This window comes from Artemia sp. Qi Xiang Cuo, chromosome 3 (genome assembly GCF_049724085.1).
Source record: "Artemia sp. Qi Xiang Cuo chromosome 3, ASM4972408v1, whole genome shotgun sequence".
Lineage (NCBI taxonomy): Eukaryota > Metazoa > Arthropoda > Branchiopoda > Anostraca > Artemiidae > Artemia > Artemia sp. Qi Xiang Cuo.
Window position 1 is genome coordinate 58,390,802 of NC_142796.1, and position 18,111 is coordinate 58,408,912.

The 18,111-nt window shown below is 36.2% G+C and overlaps 1 protein-coding gene across 7 annotated transcripts in view; it reads left to right on the top strand.

Moving 5' to 3' along the window:
• LOC148954337 (uncharacterized) overlaps positions 1-17,547 on the top strand; it is a 64,079-nt gene extending 46,532 nt beyond the window's left edge. For all 7 annotated transcript variants that reach the window (XM_089087038.1, XM_089087042.1, XM_089087040.1 and 4 more), the window contains 3 exons: positions 5,807-6,519; positions 13,760-13,848; positions 16,896-17,547. In XM_089087038.1, the coding sequence (XP_088943164.1) occupies positions 5,807-6,519; positions 13,760-13,848; positions 16,896-17,211 (1,118 nt within the window). In that variant the 3' untranslated portion in view covers positions 17,212-17,547. The remainder of the gene's footprint in view (positions 1-5,806; positions 6,520-13,759; positions 13,849-16,895) is intronic.
• Positions 17,548-18,111: the final 564 nt, after the last annotated feature.

An 18,111-nucleotide genomic window follows, 5' to 3' on the forward strand; every position in this document is an offset into this window, starting at 1 on the left:
ACTTAAGTGGCCCATTAACATCCATCGATGGAAGGAACTCAAAGTCAATAAATTAAAATTGGTCTTGGCAGCATATTTTACAAATAATGATGGCAACCAGTACAAGTGCTACAAATGACTGGGATAAAGAGGTACGGGATGCAATTTTTTTTTTTTGGAGGGGGGCATAAATTAGTTATTGATGGATACCAAGCCAAGGGGCAGATAAATAGAGAGTCGTTGCATATACTGAGGGTGAGAAAAAAGTAAAGGGCCACGTGACATAGGTACGAGGAAAATATTAATTAACGGTTGATATTGTAGGGAATACTCAAGGGGTTGTAGTTGGAGAAGGTAATGCCTTGGTAAAATAAGTCACGATTGTTCCTTAAAAGACTTAATCGGATGCTGGTTGTTGGGCTTGACTCATATCTCTAGGCTCCAAGAGAAACACATCGTGGCCACCATCCGAGGTCAAACTCCCCGGTAAGTCTTCATGTCAGATTTCCACCCCTCTCCCATTCCTATCTACCTAAACCCCATCATTAACACGACCCAACTCCTCAAATATCCGTGTGATCCTTCCTAGTCCACCTCAAGGTTATCATTGTGCTCTGGTAAAAGAATAAGCTCCCACTGACGGGCTTACAAAATGAACCGCGAAAAATGAGCCTTTTCAAGGTCCCGTCTGTGAAAATGTGCGGTCTTTCTGTGCAAACTAAATTTCTTAACTTGTGAATCTCTTTTTTACCTCATTTCACTTTCTTATACTTCCTTACTTTGTTGTAAGAACAAATGAATCATGTCCAAGTGGAAGTTGCACCTGCACCTTAGGTGTCATGCCCTTTAAACCTAAGGGCTGGTTCCTCTCAATCTCTCGAACCTTCGGAGGGAAAGAGTGGACTCCAAAATCATTTCCACTCAGTAAGCTAAGCGGCTTTTTTTTGAAAACCTAGGTTTTGCTGCCTCTGATGATGCAGAAGAAGATGTAAAGGAAACCCACGAATTACCATATAGAATAAATTGCATGCTCGATTAGACTGCAAGGGACTTCATTTTAGAATTTGGGGACTTCTACCTTTCAAAGTTCTTTAAATATTGTGTATAGAGCAAAAAAGCCTTACCTTAGATCTTAGTTCCTTTGGAGTCATTAGGGGTACATAGGGCCTCGATGAAGCCTCTTCACTGGTCCCGAAGCGATGCTGCAGCGGTGACATCTTCTCACTCAGTTAGAAACGAAGAATCAACCGTCCTCAAATCTCAGTCAAATAATCGCTGCAAAGTGTTCTTTGGACGACCTCGTCTTCTTCTACCGCCTGGTTTCCAGTCATAGGCTGCCCGAGGAAGGCGGCCTGATTTCATGTGGAGTACATGTCCTAAATATATCCACCTTTTCTTCCTTTTAACAGCAGTAATGAGAGGCTGGTCGGTTCTATTACGAATTTCAGCGTTACTGACTCTCTTGCCGCCAGCTTATATTTAATATTCTCCTTACGCACATATTTTCGAATGTTAGAATCCTCTTTTAGAGCTCTGGATTTATTTTCCAAAGCTCACTAGCGTAGAGGAGTATTGAGAGCACATTTCTACTGAAGAGACGTTACTTCACTCTCAAAGAACATTTGCTGCTTCTGCTAATGGGCTTTAGTCTATTGAAAGCTCCGGTGGACTGACCAATTCTGCGCTTAATTTTGGCCATTATATAGAGCACTCTAAAAATCTTCTTTCAATGGTCTCAACTATCTCTCTATATAAACCCTAAATGAAACCTGTTTTGCAGCACCCCCCTTTGTTCTATGGCTCCCGAAACTCATTTGGCACCTTTCCAGAGGCACAATAGGGCCAGAAGGGTAGAACAGGACAAAAACTTTTAATGAAGTGGTCATCTTTATAACAGTAGAAACTACTAAGCCACCCATGGGCCAATCAAATGTGCCGCGCTGTTATCTTGAATTTATTCTTATAATGAATCTAGTGAGACCGTTGATGAACTCTGTCTGGCGGGATTTTTTTTTTTTTAACTTGTCTCACATTTTTCATCTTGATTGGGTCCTATCAGAAAGATGAGTAATTTTTTTTCGCTCCTAAAGTCTTGATGCCATTGCTCCACTAAGAGACAAGCTGGAAGCAAATGCGACATCTAGTCGAAGCTATATCTCTGTTTGTATGTTGGTTATTGATATGGTAACGGTATCGTAATTAATGTGTCAATATTTGTACAAATGAATCGGTCATTTAAGAATACCAATTTTGTAAGTACATTTTTCTATAAGAAAAAAAATATTTGTTGCGCGTAGAAAATTCCTAAAACAAAGAATATTCATAGAAGAAAACCATTAGTGATGAGAAGAATGCAATTTTGTTTAAAAAAGCGAGACTTTAAGTTACGTTGGATCAAGTTCGTACCCAGGGTTAGGGTACCCGTCTCTCCCCTTGTCCTAAATTGAAACTGTAAGTTACATTAAGATGCGCAATTTTTTCCTTTTGTTTTGTCTAAAAATTGCATTTAACTAAGTGAAACCAGGGTAGAGACGATGTCAAAACATAAAGAAGCTCATTTATACAAACTAGTTATTTCTTCTCGTGAGAGGGGAGGGGGGCTTATTAGATTAATTAGAACCAGGATCAGTCAATCAAAATGAATGTTATAGACGCATAAAAAACTGCATTAAGTGGCACTTGTTATAAACAATTGTAAAAAAAAAAAAAAAACGAACAGAAGAAATGCTGAGTTCCCAAACAAAACTGGCTTTAGTTTCAGTAACGAAAGTGTCAGTAACAGAAACGTTTCAACAACTGGCTTCAGTGTGTGGCATGCAACTGCCTTTGACAGAAATCAGCACTCACGGAGACTTAATGAATTTCGTGATTTTAGAGCCAAGTTCTAGTCAGCATATTTTTCCGCGAGAATAACCCTTAGAACTCGTTTCTGGATTCCCTCCAAATCATCGCTCAGGTCCTCGACATTTCTATCTTCCAGGCCCCATAAAGAACACGAAAATTGTAGTAGGGGTTGAATACATGTAGATTATGCCGTTTTTAGTGGATTCACCGGAAAACCTAAGCAGTGCTTTGCTACCCACGTCCCTAAAGCACAATTTTCCTTTTTCACCTGCCTTTGAACATGTTGATCTGAAATGAACTAGCCTATTGTTATTAATATTTTAGTTATGGTCATATTGATATCACGAGGTATTATTATTTTTGCACTGAATATGTGTTAAAGAAACTACAGATATATCTGCATGAAATAGAAAAAGCTTACTATTTTCAAACTAAGCAAGATGCATAAATGAAAAATGGGGAAAAAAAACAACTTAACTTAAAAGCTAAAATCCTTCCTATCTCCGCACAGGGTGGGAGGGGTAAAATAAAATGCAGGCATAGTCGAAGGTTTGCCCAAGGTTTACGAATTTATACTTATTTTTACAAAATATTTCTAGGAATCAGGACAATAGGGCATTACATCAATTACCCCCTTCCTTTCCCGTGTGAGTATAATGGAATGAGTATAAGGTGAGGGTGAGTATCCCGTCAAAATAATTTGAGGAAAGCTCTGACACCCACCCCCCTCCCCCGCCCCAATAAAAAAATGATAAGCAAAAAGCTATTTGAGTTACAAATTCAAATTCATTTTTTAATTCAAAAACAGGACATAGCTCTCGTGGGCAAAGCCCAAATATGATGTCTCTTAGTCATAATTAGCAAAATAAAGTTGTTTGATTAAAATTCGTCAGGATAAAATAAACTAAAGGATAAAAACACTAGAGATTGAGAATAAAATTATCTGATAAAACTTCGTCAGGATAAAATAAACTAAACAGTAAAAACACTAGAGATCATTGTAATATTTGACAAAGCTTGGCACAAAGCTTTTACTGTAGCGCATGGTGTTACAGTGGACTGGGGTTAGTTTCGGAACTTTCTCAGCTACTTCCCTGGGGGGACGAGATCTTATAGGGACAAAAGGTGGGGGAAGGAATCAATTCTTCCTGGGTAAGGGCAAAGTGCCAAAACGGACAAGCATATTCAACTAAGGGGCGGATGAAAGTCTGAAATATTAGTTTCAGCTTGTCCTTAGGAACTCAAATTTTTTTCAGTGTTTTTAGCATTTGGATTGCGCTGTTAGCTTTTTTTACAATTGTTTTTGTATTCTCCCGCCATGAGAGGTCAGAAGAAATCACCACACCAAGTAAAGTTATTTTATGGCTTATTAGTTCGGAAGCAATAGGAGGTTCGAAAGACGGTTGAGTATTCTGAAGAAAAGAAAATGTCGTGACCGAGCATTTGTCTTTGTTAACGACCATGTTTAGTTCAGCCGCCTCTGAGGTAATTTGGTCGATGAAACCAGCAGCATTGCTCTTGGAGGAAGAAGCTGGGCTTCCTCATGAGGAGGAAGCCCAGCGGCTCGATCACAGTTCCTTGTGGAATTCCACAAAAAACTGGCAGAGAAGTGGAAAATTGGTCTTTATACTTCACAGTTTGCTCTCTATTTGTTAAGAAGTGCTTGATGATTTTAATAATAAAGCTGGGTATATTTTTTTCAGCCATTTTTTCTAAAAGGATTTTGTGATCAACAAGGTCAAATGCTTTTCTGAAATCAATTGCAATTAAATTTATCCATTTTCCAGGTTCATCCAGGTGTTTTAAAATAAAATCAATTAAATTAACGAGGTAATGAACTGTCGAACACTTAGGGATGTTACCAAATTGCTTTCGATCGGTTGCTTTCAAAAGATATTTTTTCAGCCATGTGGCAACAAAGCTTTCGTATATTCTGCTAAAAATTGACGTAACTGTGATCGGCCGGACACCAGAGAAATCATTAGCTGCTTCTTTCTTTGGAATGGGAGTAATAAACCCTTTCTTCTATTTCTTTGGAAAATATCCTGTTTTTGTTATATTATTGAAAATTATCTGAAGGGCAAATGATAATTCTTTAGCAAATGCTTTAATGAGAGCAACTATAATGTCAAAAGGGGCAACGGAAGTTCTTTTTAACGAAGAGAGTTTACGGATTATAATTGCCAATGAAATATCAGCAATTAAATTATCATCTGAAGGAGTAGTTAAACTTACTGGAGGATCCTCGGGTGGAAGAGGGGGGTAAGACTGCACAATTGAAGCAAAATGGGCATTTCAATCATTCGCGGTTTTCTCTGGAGGCTCCTCCTTCATGAAGTCAACTGGTTGAGACCTTTTGCCAGTCACACTTTACTTTACTGAAAAACTGCGACGGTTTGGACTCCAAAAGATGGTCAACTTCATTTTCATAGTAATTTGCTTGTGCCTTTTTGATTTTCCATTTTATTTGGTTTGCCAACTGTTTTGCTTGGTTCACTTGACCTTTTCGTATTAGGCGCAATTTATATTTTATCAGTTGCTTTATTTTTGAGTTTACATATGGTTTATCACTAGAACAGAATTCAGTCTTACGTTCAGGAAAGCACTCGAGAAATTTTGAATTTAACTTATTATGGAATTCCTCTACTTGGATGCAAATTGCCAGCTTAATTCTTTTCGTGTATCATATTTTTAGACTCTTTATTTGACAGTTACTCATCATTGCTTTTTATATTTGCACCCAAGGAAATATACGAACTTTAACATTCATGATATTTCACCTATAAAATAGAGCTTAACATTTTTTCGAATTTTTGGAATAAAAAACTATTGAAGAAATTTATGAAGATGAAAAAATTCTGATGTTCCTTCTTAATTCAGTTCCTTCCAAAGGTTGTATTCAAAGCATAACAAAAATTTCACGGACAAAAAAGGTGTTCGTTAGCTTCTTGATAAACTCTATTTTTTTTTCTTATTTTTTTAGTACTACCTGCGAAAAGGGAGCTGAGAACACGAATTGTGAGGAAAGACATGCCAGTTTTATTACCCCACCTGAAAGCAAGGAAAAGGGGTGCTCAGCAACTAAAAACAAAAGCTAAAAAGACCAAGCCAGTTCAATATATATGCCGGCATTGCCCTTCTATATTTTTCTCTGAAGAAGGTCTGAATGATCACGAAGCTTCGAATAGTTGTTTAAGCGAAGAAGAATTAACTGTCAAACCTGAGCCTTTTATAGATGATGAAAGTATGGAAGCTAAAAAGTCTAAAACTCCAAAGTCTAAACCAGTTCAATACATTAAAAAGCCCAAGTCAGCTCAGTATCTATGCCAAAATTGTCTTTGTGATTTCTTCTCTGAAGAAGATCTTAATAATCATCTTGCTTCGAATAGCTGCTTAAAAGATGATGAATGTGAAATTCCAGTTCAAGTTAAGTGTATTTGGCCCAAAAACCCCAAGCCCAAAGCAGCTCAGTTTTTGTGTTGGAACTGCCCAACTGTTTTTTTCTCTGATAAAGATCTAACCAATCATCAATTAAAGTGTTTAAAAGACAAAGAAAATGAATTTCCTGTTAAAGTTGAGTGTTTGATTGGCGATGAAAGTGAAACATATCTAGAGAACGGAGTTGGATTTGTGAATGATCAGTCTCAAATTATCAATTGGCCTCTGAATGAAAGCGTTTGTGATGTTGACAAAATGGTAAGATTTGAAAAAAAAAAAATTAAATCAGCTTTATAAGGTTTCAGGTTTTACGTTTTGTTGTGAAGATGAGACACATCAGAATATGTAAAATACTGAATAAATTTAGAATAGATTCAGAATATATAAAATACTGAATAAAGCTTAGCTTTTTTCTACTGTCCTGCCATCTAGAAAGCCATCCCCCCTCTCTCTGAGCGTCATACCCACTATGTCGTAATTCAGACTAATAAGCTTTTCATAATACTAAAGAATAGGTAAAAGATTTTTTTCTTAAGTCCAAAAGTGGTTATACTAGCTAAATATAATCATAGGCAGCGCTCGCGCGCTGCCTAAGTAAAGAACGATGTGGGCACAATGTGTTGTTTTTTTTCTCCATACCCGGGCACTTCGTATCGAAGGAGTTGTCGTAGAAACTTCGAAAAGGGCTCATTCGATTGGAAGTTGGGGTGGCTAGAGCCCATTTTAATAGTCAAAAGTGATCGAAGGGCAACTAGCCCCCCCACGCCCATTATTCCCTCCAACACCTCCAAGCAAAATTTTGTGATAGCCATTTTGTTCAGCCTACTTGATTTCCAGATAGAAAATGTTTTGAGGAGGACACTCCCCCACAACCCTCAGGGCAAGAGTTTTAAGCTATGCCCTGGGGGCATATAAGGCTTTTATAGAAGGTGTTGTCGTAAAAACTTCAAAAGAGGCTCATTCGATTGGAAATTCAAAGAGCTAGTACCCTTTTTAATATTCAAAAGTGATTGGAGGGCAACTAGCCTCCCCCCCACACACATCATTCCCCCAAACACATCTAATCAAAATTTTGAGATAGCCATTTTGTTCAGCATAGTTGATTTCCAGATAGACAATATATTTTTGAGGAGGACACTCCCCCACAACCCTCAGGGCAAGGGTTTTAAGCTATGCCCTGGGGGCATATAATATTCTTATAGAAGGCGTTGTCGTAGAAACTTCAAAACAGGCTCATTCGATTGGAAATTCAAAGAGCTAGTACCCTTTTTTAATAGTCGAAAGTGATTGGAGGGCAACTAGCCACCCCCCCCCACACCCATCAGTTCCCCAAACACAACCAAACAAAAGTTTGTGATATCCATTACGGTCAGCGTAGTTTATTGCCAGATTGACAATGTATTTTTGAGGTGGTAAATCCCCCACAATCCTCAGGGCCAGAGTTTTAAGTTCTGCCCTGGGGGCATATAACGTATTTTATAGAAGGCATTGTCATAGAAACTTCAAAAAAGCTCATTCGATTGGAAATTCAAAGGGCTAGTGCCCTTTTTAGTTGTCAAAAGTGATTGGAGGGCAACTAGCCCCCTCCCCCCCCCCCCCACACACACACCCATTATTCCCCTAAACACATCCAATTAAAATTTTGAGATTGACATTTTGTTCATATTAGTTGATTTACATATAGAAAACATACTTTTGAGGAGGACACTCCCCCACAAACCGCACGGCAAGGATTATAAGTTATACCCTGGAGGCATATAAGGTTTTTATTGAAATCTTTGTCGTAGAAACTTGATAAAGGGTTCATTCGATTTGAAATTCAAAGGGCTAGTACTCTTTTTAATAGTCAAAAGTGATTTGAGGGCAACTAACCCCCCTAACCTAACATGAACCAGACACGACACACACACAGAGACGACACACACATAGAGAGGACACACACACAGAGACGACAAACACACAGAGACGACACACACACACAGACGACAAACACACAGAGACGACACACACAGAGACAACACACACACACACACAGACTTCACACACACAGAAACGACAAACACATAAAGATGACACACACACAGAGACGACAAACACACAGAGACGACACACACACAGAGACGACAAACATACAGAGACGACACACACATAGAGATAATACACATAGATACACATAGAGATAAGGTTTTTACTGAAATCTTCGTCGTAGAAACTTGAAAAAGGGCTCATTCGATTTGAAATTCAAAGGGCTAGTACCATTTTTAATAGTCGAAAGTGATTTGAGGGTACTTTAACCCCCCTCTCACGCCCACCTTTTCCTCAGACACTCCCTATAACCCTCAGTGCAAGGATTATAAGTTATGCCCTTGGGGCATATAAGGTTTTTATTGAAATCTTTGTCGTAGAAACTTGAAAAAAGGGCACATTCGATTTGAAATTCAAAGGGCTAGCACCCTTTTTAATAGTCGAAAGTGATTTGAGGGCAACTACCACCCCCCCCCCCCTCTCACGCCCACCTTTTCTCCAAACATATCCGATCAAAATGTTTAGATAACCATTTTATTCAACGTAGTTGAAAGTTTTGGAAATTTGGTCTTTAAGGATGAAAACTCTTCCCCCCACAGCCCTCAGGGCAAGGGTCGTAAGTTATGCCCTGGGGGGCATATAATGTTTTTATTGAAATTTTTATCGTAGAACCTTCAAAAGGGCTCATTCAATTGAAAATTGATAGTGCTAGTGCCGTTTCTAATAGTTAAAAGTAATTAGAGAGTGATGAACCCCCCTCTCATGCCCAATATTGTACTAAACACATCCAATCAAAATTTTGAGATATGCGGTTTGTTCAATATAGCTGAAAGTTCTGGAAATTAGGTCTTTTAGGATGATAACCCTATCAGAGCCCTCAGTGCAAGGGTTGTAAGTTATGCCCTTGGGGCATTAAAGTTTATATCAAAAAAAGTTATAGAAATTTCAAAAAGGGCTCATTTGTTTGGAAATAGAAATTGCCCTTTTTAATAGTCAAAAGTGATTGGAAGGCTTGACATTTTTATAGTAAAGATCGATGCAGGTATAATGTATTATTTTTTGTTGTTGTTGTTGTTTAGACCAGGGCAGTTCGTATCGAAGGAGTTGTCGTGGGAATTTTGGAAAGGGCTCATTTGATTGAAAATAGAAAGGGCTAATGCCCTTTTAAATCGTCAAAAGTCATTGGAGGGTAACTAGTCCTCCTTCCACTCCCACCCTCCCATTTTGTTTAAAAAATAAATGTTGCCTTAAGATTAAATCAAAATGCACTGTGATAATCCTAATTCCCAATAAAGCATCTCAGCAGTATCCCAAGAACGACTAAAGGTATTATGTTCAAACTTTCGGGGCTACTTCTGCTCTTAAAATTTAACCAAATCAAAATAGCGCAAGTTTATCTAAGCAATCAAAGAAAGTAAACAGTTTTTTTTGCGAATGGAATCAAATTGTCCATTTCAGGTGAACTAGAGGAGGTATGACACTAAATTAAAGAGTAGTATCTGCGTCAAGATTTTTAAAAGGGTGTATGTTGTTAAAAATTGCTGAAAATTTTTCTCCAGCATACAAATAGCAGGCCAAACTATAAAGTCTTAAAAAACGAAAAAATATAGTACTTCCCAATAGCAAGTACTATAGCCGACGTAAACAATGGGTAAATTCCAAAACTTAAAAGAACTCTCCCCAGGGGCTGTGTCATGTTTACTCCAACTATGCTGAACAATATGACTATCTCAAAATTTTGATCGAAAGCCTTTGGTGAAAAAAGGGGTATGGGAGGGAGTTAGATGGCCTCCAAAGGGTCACTTAAAAAGGGCACTAGAACTTTTAATTTCCGTTCAAATGAGCCTTTTCCAGATATTCTTGGACAATTGGTTCGATATTATTACTCCTGAAAAAGCCCTAGTTCAGGCTGTTTGATGTACCCTTCAGAAATTTGTCTTCGCTTTGCCTAGGAAATTTCATGAATTAGTGGAATCTTTTTCTCAAAGTTGTCCCAAGGAATTTCCTTTGCATTGCTACGAGTTAGAATATTCAAGTTCCCTTGATAATCGGCAATTTGAAGTACCAAAGAAGAGATCATTACCTGAAAAAGTGTATAAAGTGTGTAACTTTTGCTGACTTTTATCTAAGTTCTATTAGCACTTGAGTGTACAAAGGGTAGATGAAAGATGTTTTATCTATTTACTATTAAATAAAACACAAGATTTTTTAAGTGAAAGTAAGGAGTGACATTAAAACTTAAAGCGAATAGAAATTATTCCGTAAATGAAAAGGGCTGTCCCCTCCTCACCGCCCGCTCTTTATACTAAAGTTTTTTATTGTTTTAACAAAGAGGGTTGTGAGAAAGAGCAAAACTTTAGTGTAAAGAGCGTGGTGGTGAGGAGCGGACCGTCACTTTAATATGTGTAATAATTTCTGTACTTTTTAAGTTTTAATATCTCTCTTTAATTTCATTTAAAAAAAAAACTTGTTTTTTTATTCAATTTCTGAACGTTTTTGAATTAATACAGGTATTGATTTTGGCTCACCGAAAATGAATAATTGCTGCGAAATTTGAATATTAATTTTACGTTTTTTGGCTAAATAGCTTTTTCGAAATTTTGATCGGACGATTTTGAGAAAAAAGGGGTGGAGGAGGGGCCTAATTGTCCTCAATTTTTCGGCTACTCAAAAAGGGCACTAGTACTTCTAATTTTATTTACGAACGTTTTTATTAGTAATAAATATACGTAACTTAGGAATTAACTTACGTAACGAACTTCAATATTCGTATATTTTCATTACTTATATTAGCGGGTTCGCCCCCTAGTCAATACCTCACTCTTTACGCTGAAGTTCGAATTTGTTACCATGTCTTTGAGAATGACCCCCTGAATCCCACAGGCCTTTTAATTAAAATTGATAGCTCTTTTTAAAGGACAAAAAAATTTTAGCGTAAAGAGCGAGGTATTGACTAGGGGACGAACCACCTCGTTTACGAAATAATTTCTGTTCGTTTTAAGTTTTGATGTTGCTCCCTACTTTCAGTTGAAAAAATAGTTTTTTTTTATTTAATTACTTATCGTTTTTCAAATAATGCTGGAAAATCTGGTGTTTCCTTCATAGCAATGTCCCTTCCCCCATGAAAAATTCCTTCTGAAATTCCTCCATGAAAAATTCCATCAGGAAAGATCCTGATGGAAAGAATTTGATGGTGTGGCTTTCATTAAGGCTCTATGACTTTTAGGGGGCTTGTCCCCCCTTTTTAAATAAGGGGAATGTTCTCAGGCACGTAAATTTTGATGGGATTTCCTATATTGTCCCTCCAGTGTGATAGGAATTCAGTGTTCCAAAAACCCTCTTCTCTCCAAGACAATTCAGTTGTTAGCCCTCCCAAAATATGTCAGTTTTGTACATTTGTTTATACCTGAAGTGCTAACCTTCAGGGGGCGGGGGGGGTGATTTTACATGCATAGACGCTAAAGGGATAGGGGAGGGGGAGAAATTTCAGTTAGTTATCTAATGTTGAGCAGGGGCTACACTAGAGTGTAGCATCTGTTGGGGCGTGTTGGGGACATACTATGTGTTGCATAAAACATAGACCCACTGACATTGCTGCCACGGAATGGGGGCAAAAAACTGATGTTGCCCTTAGGCGCTGAAGAATCTGTCTATGGCTCTTGGGGCTTTGGGTGCAGATCCATCTGAAGCCCCTTAATTTTTTTTTAGAATATCCCATAATATCTTATAATTTTCACATAGTATGCCTGTTTTATATCCCCATCCATTTGGATGAATCCTTGTGGTTTACATCTTTTTCTATATTTAATTTCGGAAACATGACTAAGATTATTTTGAGAGATGAGGAGAATTTCCCCATGAACTGTCCAATCCCCCTTGATTGATTAAGGTAAAAAGAAGACTATCATATACAAAAGTCTATTGTGATAGACTAAACACATGCAAGAGGTCCTTATGCACAAAATCAGGACTAATTTTTCTAGAATTCATTAGAGAAAAGTTTAGACGATTTTTTTTTGTTTTTCAAGATAGTGGGGGGGGGGGGCCAGAACATTCACTAAGGGTGCACTTTTCATTTCGGTCTGATTCGCGGAAATTTGTTTTCACAATAAGCTTATAATCTTAATAGAAGCTTATAATGATAACATTATCATTACTTATAATGATAATGTTAATGGATAATTGGTATTATAGTATTATCTCATTTGCAGGTGATTAATCACCTGCAAATGAGACATTTTTTGCATTTGACAGTTTTTTTTCAAAGCTTGTTTTTCAACTTTTGGTTACTGTGGGCAATGTTTGTTCTTTTCTAGGTTGCAGCTATTGGTGCAATCATGATTCACAGTGCGTGTAGCCTATGATAATACTATAATACCAATTCTTTTTTAGACTCACAAATTTTAGTTTGCTCATGAAATATATCATAAGAACCCAAATACGTGGAGAATATATTTTTGTAACTGTCATGGATGGGATAATGGGCATGATGAAATTGAAACTAAAAATATTAATATAAAAAGTAATTTTAAAGTAAAATAATTACTGTATTTAAAGTAGCCTTTTAAAAGAATGTTAAAATATCCCAATGGAAAAAAATAGCAGTCCAAGAATAATATATCGACAAAATTTCCGGCGCAAACTGCTAGGAGATTTTGAATTGAGCGTGAATTTCGCTCCCAAAACGGTGTAGGAAGGATAATAGAGCAAGTGCTTCCTTTTTTTGCTCAGAAGTTTCTCTCCGAAAAACTGAATGAGAAACAGCTATGGTTATAGTAGGAGCATGTACAGTATAAAGAATCTGACCATTTCACTTAAGAATATAAATAGTCATTTCCTGTAATTAAGAGTGCTTGATATTGTAATGCTATAAGCTTGAAACCATTCACAAGATAGCTATCATAATCATTCCTGGACCTTGTTGTTCTACTTATGAAGAAGTACAAAAAAAGAAGAAAGAAAAAATAAAGAGAAAAAAAAGAAATGGAAAGGAAATATTGGAAGAAATTCTGACTGATCTAATTTTTGAATGTTTTTTTTTCATTTGTGTTTTATTTTTAGACACCTTGTTTGGTTTCCTTAAGGTTTCTTCCAAGGGTAAGTCTTTTATTTTTTAGCTTTTCTGTAGAAAACGATGTACATTTTCTATAAACATAAACATCATAAACTAACAGAATACTTAGGACTAAAATGTCTCGGCTCCAAATTCCATCGACGGCTATGTTTAAATTATTTTTTTTCCAATTGTTAAAAATTATCTTCTATTTTGTATTATCTTATGACTTTTTATTTATTTTACCTTATTTATCTATTATATTTATATATTATAATTATTATTATATTTATTGTTTATTCATTTTATTTTATCTTCTTATTCTTATTCTTAGTCTTATTATTTGTTTATGTTGTTGCTTTTGTTTATTTATACTATTATTTTATTTTATTATTTATCGTTCAGAACTTTGTATTTTAGATTCAAAATCCTAACGTGCTGGCCAAGAGTGACGAGATGCTACATTCTGAAAGTGATATAAGGGTTAATCCAAAAATACATAAAACCAAGTAAGGATTTTATAGACTTTTCTTATCTGCGCTTCAATTAGGCTAGCAAGGCACTGCAATTTGAAGTTGGGGACAATTAAACCCTAGATTCCCTCCTTCTCCATTCTAGATTTTTAGAAATACATTTTTTCCAAATGATTTGTGTTCTTTTATTTAAATAATTATCGTAGCACTCAAAAATTAGTGTTAAACTATGTTACTTTAATAATAAAAAAAACGAACCAAACACACACCCAGAAGGGCTAATGTAAAAAAAAAATATGTTTTACCATAATTGAACCAAATCCAACTCATAAATTATGATGACTTTTTCAGTGTGCAGTGGAATTTGATCACTTTTCAAAGGACTACTCCGATATTTTGGGATCTTTAACCCTAGGAGAATATCACCTCATGTCTAAAACAAGTATGCGGAATTTAATTATGATTTTGTTTCTTACTTCAGTGATCTAATTAGTAAATTTTCAAGCAATAACAATGGGGTTTCCCTTTGTAGTGGGAAATAGAGCTCACTGAAATTAGTGAGGTCTAGGATGTTAGAACTTTGATTGAGCAAAAACTAAATCTGAGAGAATGATATGAGATCAGGGAAGTAAGATGCTAGCTGATAGATTTGTAAAAAACGCGTCATGCATTTTTGTGGCTTCACATACCAAAACATTTGTAGTTGCAAAGATGGCTAGTTTGCTTCTAACTTTTCATGATTTTGTTTTTTGAATAAATAAACGTTTGTTTTGAAACACCCTTTTAAAGCACCAAAGGCAGTGAAAATGAGCTAAAAAATGAGTGAAAATTTTCACCATTCGGTATATTTTTCATCATTATAATTCACATTCAAAATTCATCATTGTATATTTCCAATTTCACCGTATTTTCAGCATTATAAAATTCACCATTATATATTTCACCATTTGGTAGGGGCCTATATTTTTCACGATCAAAATTCACCATTCGGTATATTTTTCACCATTAAACAATTAACCCTTTCACTTTATTTTCACCATTAAAATTCACATTTTTACCTTAATTTCGCCATTCAGTATATTTTTCACAAGTCAAAATAATATTTTTAGGTACGAAGGACAGTGGAAGCAAAATCTGATTATTTGAATTGGTTAAGTGGGAATTAACACAACAATATAAATACAAAAGGAAAATGGGGAAATCAATTTTGAATTAAAAAAATTGATTTCCACGTGCAGTTATGCAGTTTTTGGTAGTAGTGGGTACCAAATCATTAAAAAAAATGAAAAGTGGATGGGAAATCAGAAACAAAATAAGACAACAACTTATGAAACCAAACAACTTAAGAAGATATAGTTTCGCATATAGAGCAGTATAGGATATAACGAAAAAAAAAAAAAAAAAAAAAAAAAAAAAAAAAAAAAAACTTCTGTGGAGAACAACAGTAATAATAGACATAATAAATAACTTTTCTTTTGGCCAAACAATCACGACAATAATGTATTAATTAAAGAAAATTGAGAGACAACCCACTTTATTATTTCTTGGCCGTTTCAGAAATCTATCATATTGCTGATCTACTCTCATAATTGTATCAGGTCTATCCCATATTTCCGGTCAGTAGGCTATACACGTTTCTGAACCAGAATGGAGTTTTGAGAAAGTAACCTAAGGTCATTACTAGAACGTTGATGAAAATTTCCTGACCATAATTTTAATTGAATGACTCTAGGAATAAATATTATATGCCACAAGGAATTCTGTCTTTAAAGGTTAAATCTCGAATCCTGTCTTCTGCAGATGTAGCATGTGGTAAAAATGTCTTTCTGATAATAAGCTACTAATACTACCATTACCCCTCTGCAGCGCCAAGCTGCCTGAGGCCAACACAGCTGGATAAGGTACTCCCCTATCCCTATTTATACAAAGCATCACTCTTTATCTCCTCCCAAAAAGTTCCAACTTACTTTAAATTCTTCCCTATGACCACTTTCCACCTCATTCGTGGACGACCTGCTTTTCGTTTGGTCACCCAGGTGGGTGGCCAAAAAGTGCAGTCTTTGGCAACCTGTCATCCTTTATCCTTCATCCATAAGACTTACCCAAGGCATCTCAACTTTTCTTTCATTATAGCCCTAGAAATTTGAACAGAACCACATTTTTCGCATTGCATATTAATTGACATAGGTTAGTCAAACGGGTATCTGAAGCTATCCATAGACCATTCCTATGGAAATATTTTACAAATCTTTCTCTGCCTTTCGAAGGGCCCATGTTCTTGAACCGTACTTAACCAATGTTATTACCATAGCTTCTACATTCTGATCTTGGTTCGCAGACTTATCTTCCTATTCTTCAAAACTTTTTTCAATTGTGAAAAATATTCTGGGCCTTGGCTATTTCACTTTTTGCAACCTGACTGCATCCGCCATCTTTTTCTAATAATCCTACCCATGCAAGTGCAGTTATCTACTTGATCGATTTCCAAACTCCAATCTGGCCTCTTCACCTTTATTCATCCCTAGCCTAAACGAATTAGTCTTCTTAGCATTGTTTCTCAAACCTATTCTTGGACCTTGAATCCTCAAAACCCCCAAAAGTGCATTCATTTTGCTAATATTTTTATCAAGGACCCAAAAATCATCTGCATAATCCAAGACAAGGAGAGTATTACATTCCCATTTGATTTCATGCTCTCCCATAGCCTTTGCCGTGTTTCTTAGGACAAAATCCATGGAAATAAGTAAATACTTTCTGAACTGTTTTATACCCGTTAGATCATGTCCTCAAAAACAAACAGTGGAAAAATTCAGCAACTTGTAAGCTTTATTAAACCGCCTCCATGTCCCTACTGGGGACAAATTTCAAATAACTCAGAATTGGTAATTTTATAATTCATTTCAGAAAAATTAAAAATAATTATTAAACACAGGTTTGAGATAAGTCCGTTTGTTTTTCAGAGGGTGACATTTATATTATAGACATTGATATTTGGCGCTCAGGGGGGGGGGGTCTAGTTAATATTTTGCCCGGGCGCAAGAGGGGTCAGAACCGTCACTGATTGATTTTTTTTTTATTTTCAGGAAGATGAAGTTAGTAAAAAATAAATGCATCGTGCCGTCCTGTATTTATCACTGTAGCGGCGAAACTCCGAATTATATAAAATCACACCGCGTTCCGAAGGAGATGGAAAAAGTCAACGTGTGGCTAAGTGCATTGAATCTAACTGAAGATGCATTGAAAAAGTGCAAGTCAGATTCTATGCTGAAACACCCCATTGTCTGCTCTCTTCATTTTCCAGATAATTGTTATATGAACCCACTGGATAGGACTTCAAGGTTGCGACATGACGCTGTTCCCTCTCTCCATCCTAATGATGTATACTCAAAAGAGACTTAATTCATGGTTCTCACTGCTAATTTTTGGTTGCATTTTAGTGATTTGCTCGCTTATTGTGCGTTATGCATTATACGGTTATGCGTTACTATGGATCAGTTATATCGATAATTGTCTCTATAGTGATATTGATTCAATATAGTGATTCGATAGTGATATTGAATCAGTGGTTTATAACGTTTTTTTTATAGGCCAATGTTTCGGATTCAGTAATCCATAAGGTGTCGTCTGATATTGATAATAAAATTCCAAGAACCACACCATTCGATGACCAATGTTTCGCATATGATAATTCAAAAGACGTTTTGTGATATTGTTAATAAAATTTGATGAACCATCCCATTTGATAACCAATGTTTCGGATACGATAAACTCAAAAGCGGTCGTGTGATATTGTCAGTAAAATTCGATGATCAATGTTTCGGATTCGGTAATTCAAAAGGTTTCGTGTTATATTGTCTATAAAATCCGACGATCCGCCCCATTCGGTGACCAGTGTTTCGGGTACAGCAATTTAAAAGGTGTCGTGTGATATTGTTAATAAAATTTGGCGAACCATACAATTCGATGACCAATGTTTCGAATACGATAATTCAGAAGACGTCGTGTGATATTGTCAATAAAATTCGATGACCAATTTTTTGAATTCGGTAATTCAATAGGTATTGTATGATATTGTTTATACGATTCGATGAAACACCCCATTTGATGACCAATGCATCGGATACGATAACTCAAAAGGTGTCGTGTGATATTGTCTATAAACTCTGATGGACCATCCCATTTGATGACCAATGTTTCGGATACGGTAATTCAAAAGGTGTCGTGTGATATTGTCTATAAGATTCGATGAACCATCCCATTCGATGACCAATGTTTCTACTAACAACTCACCGCAGCACC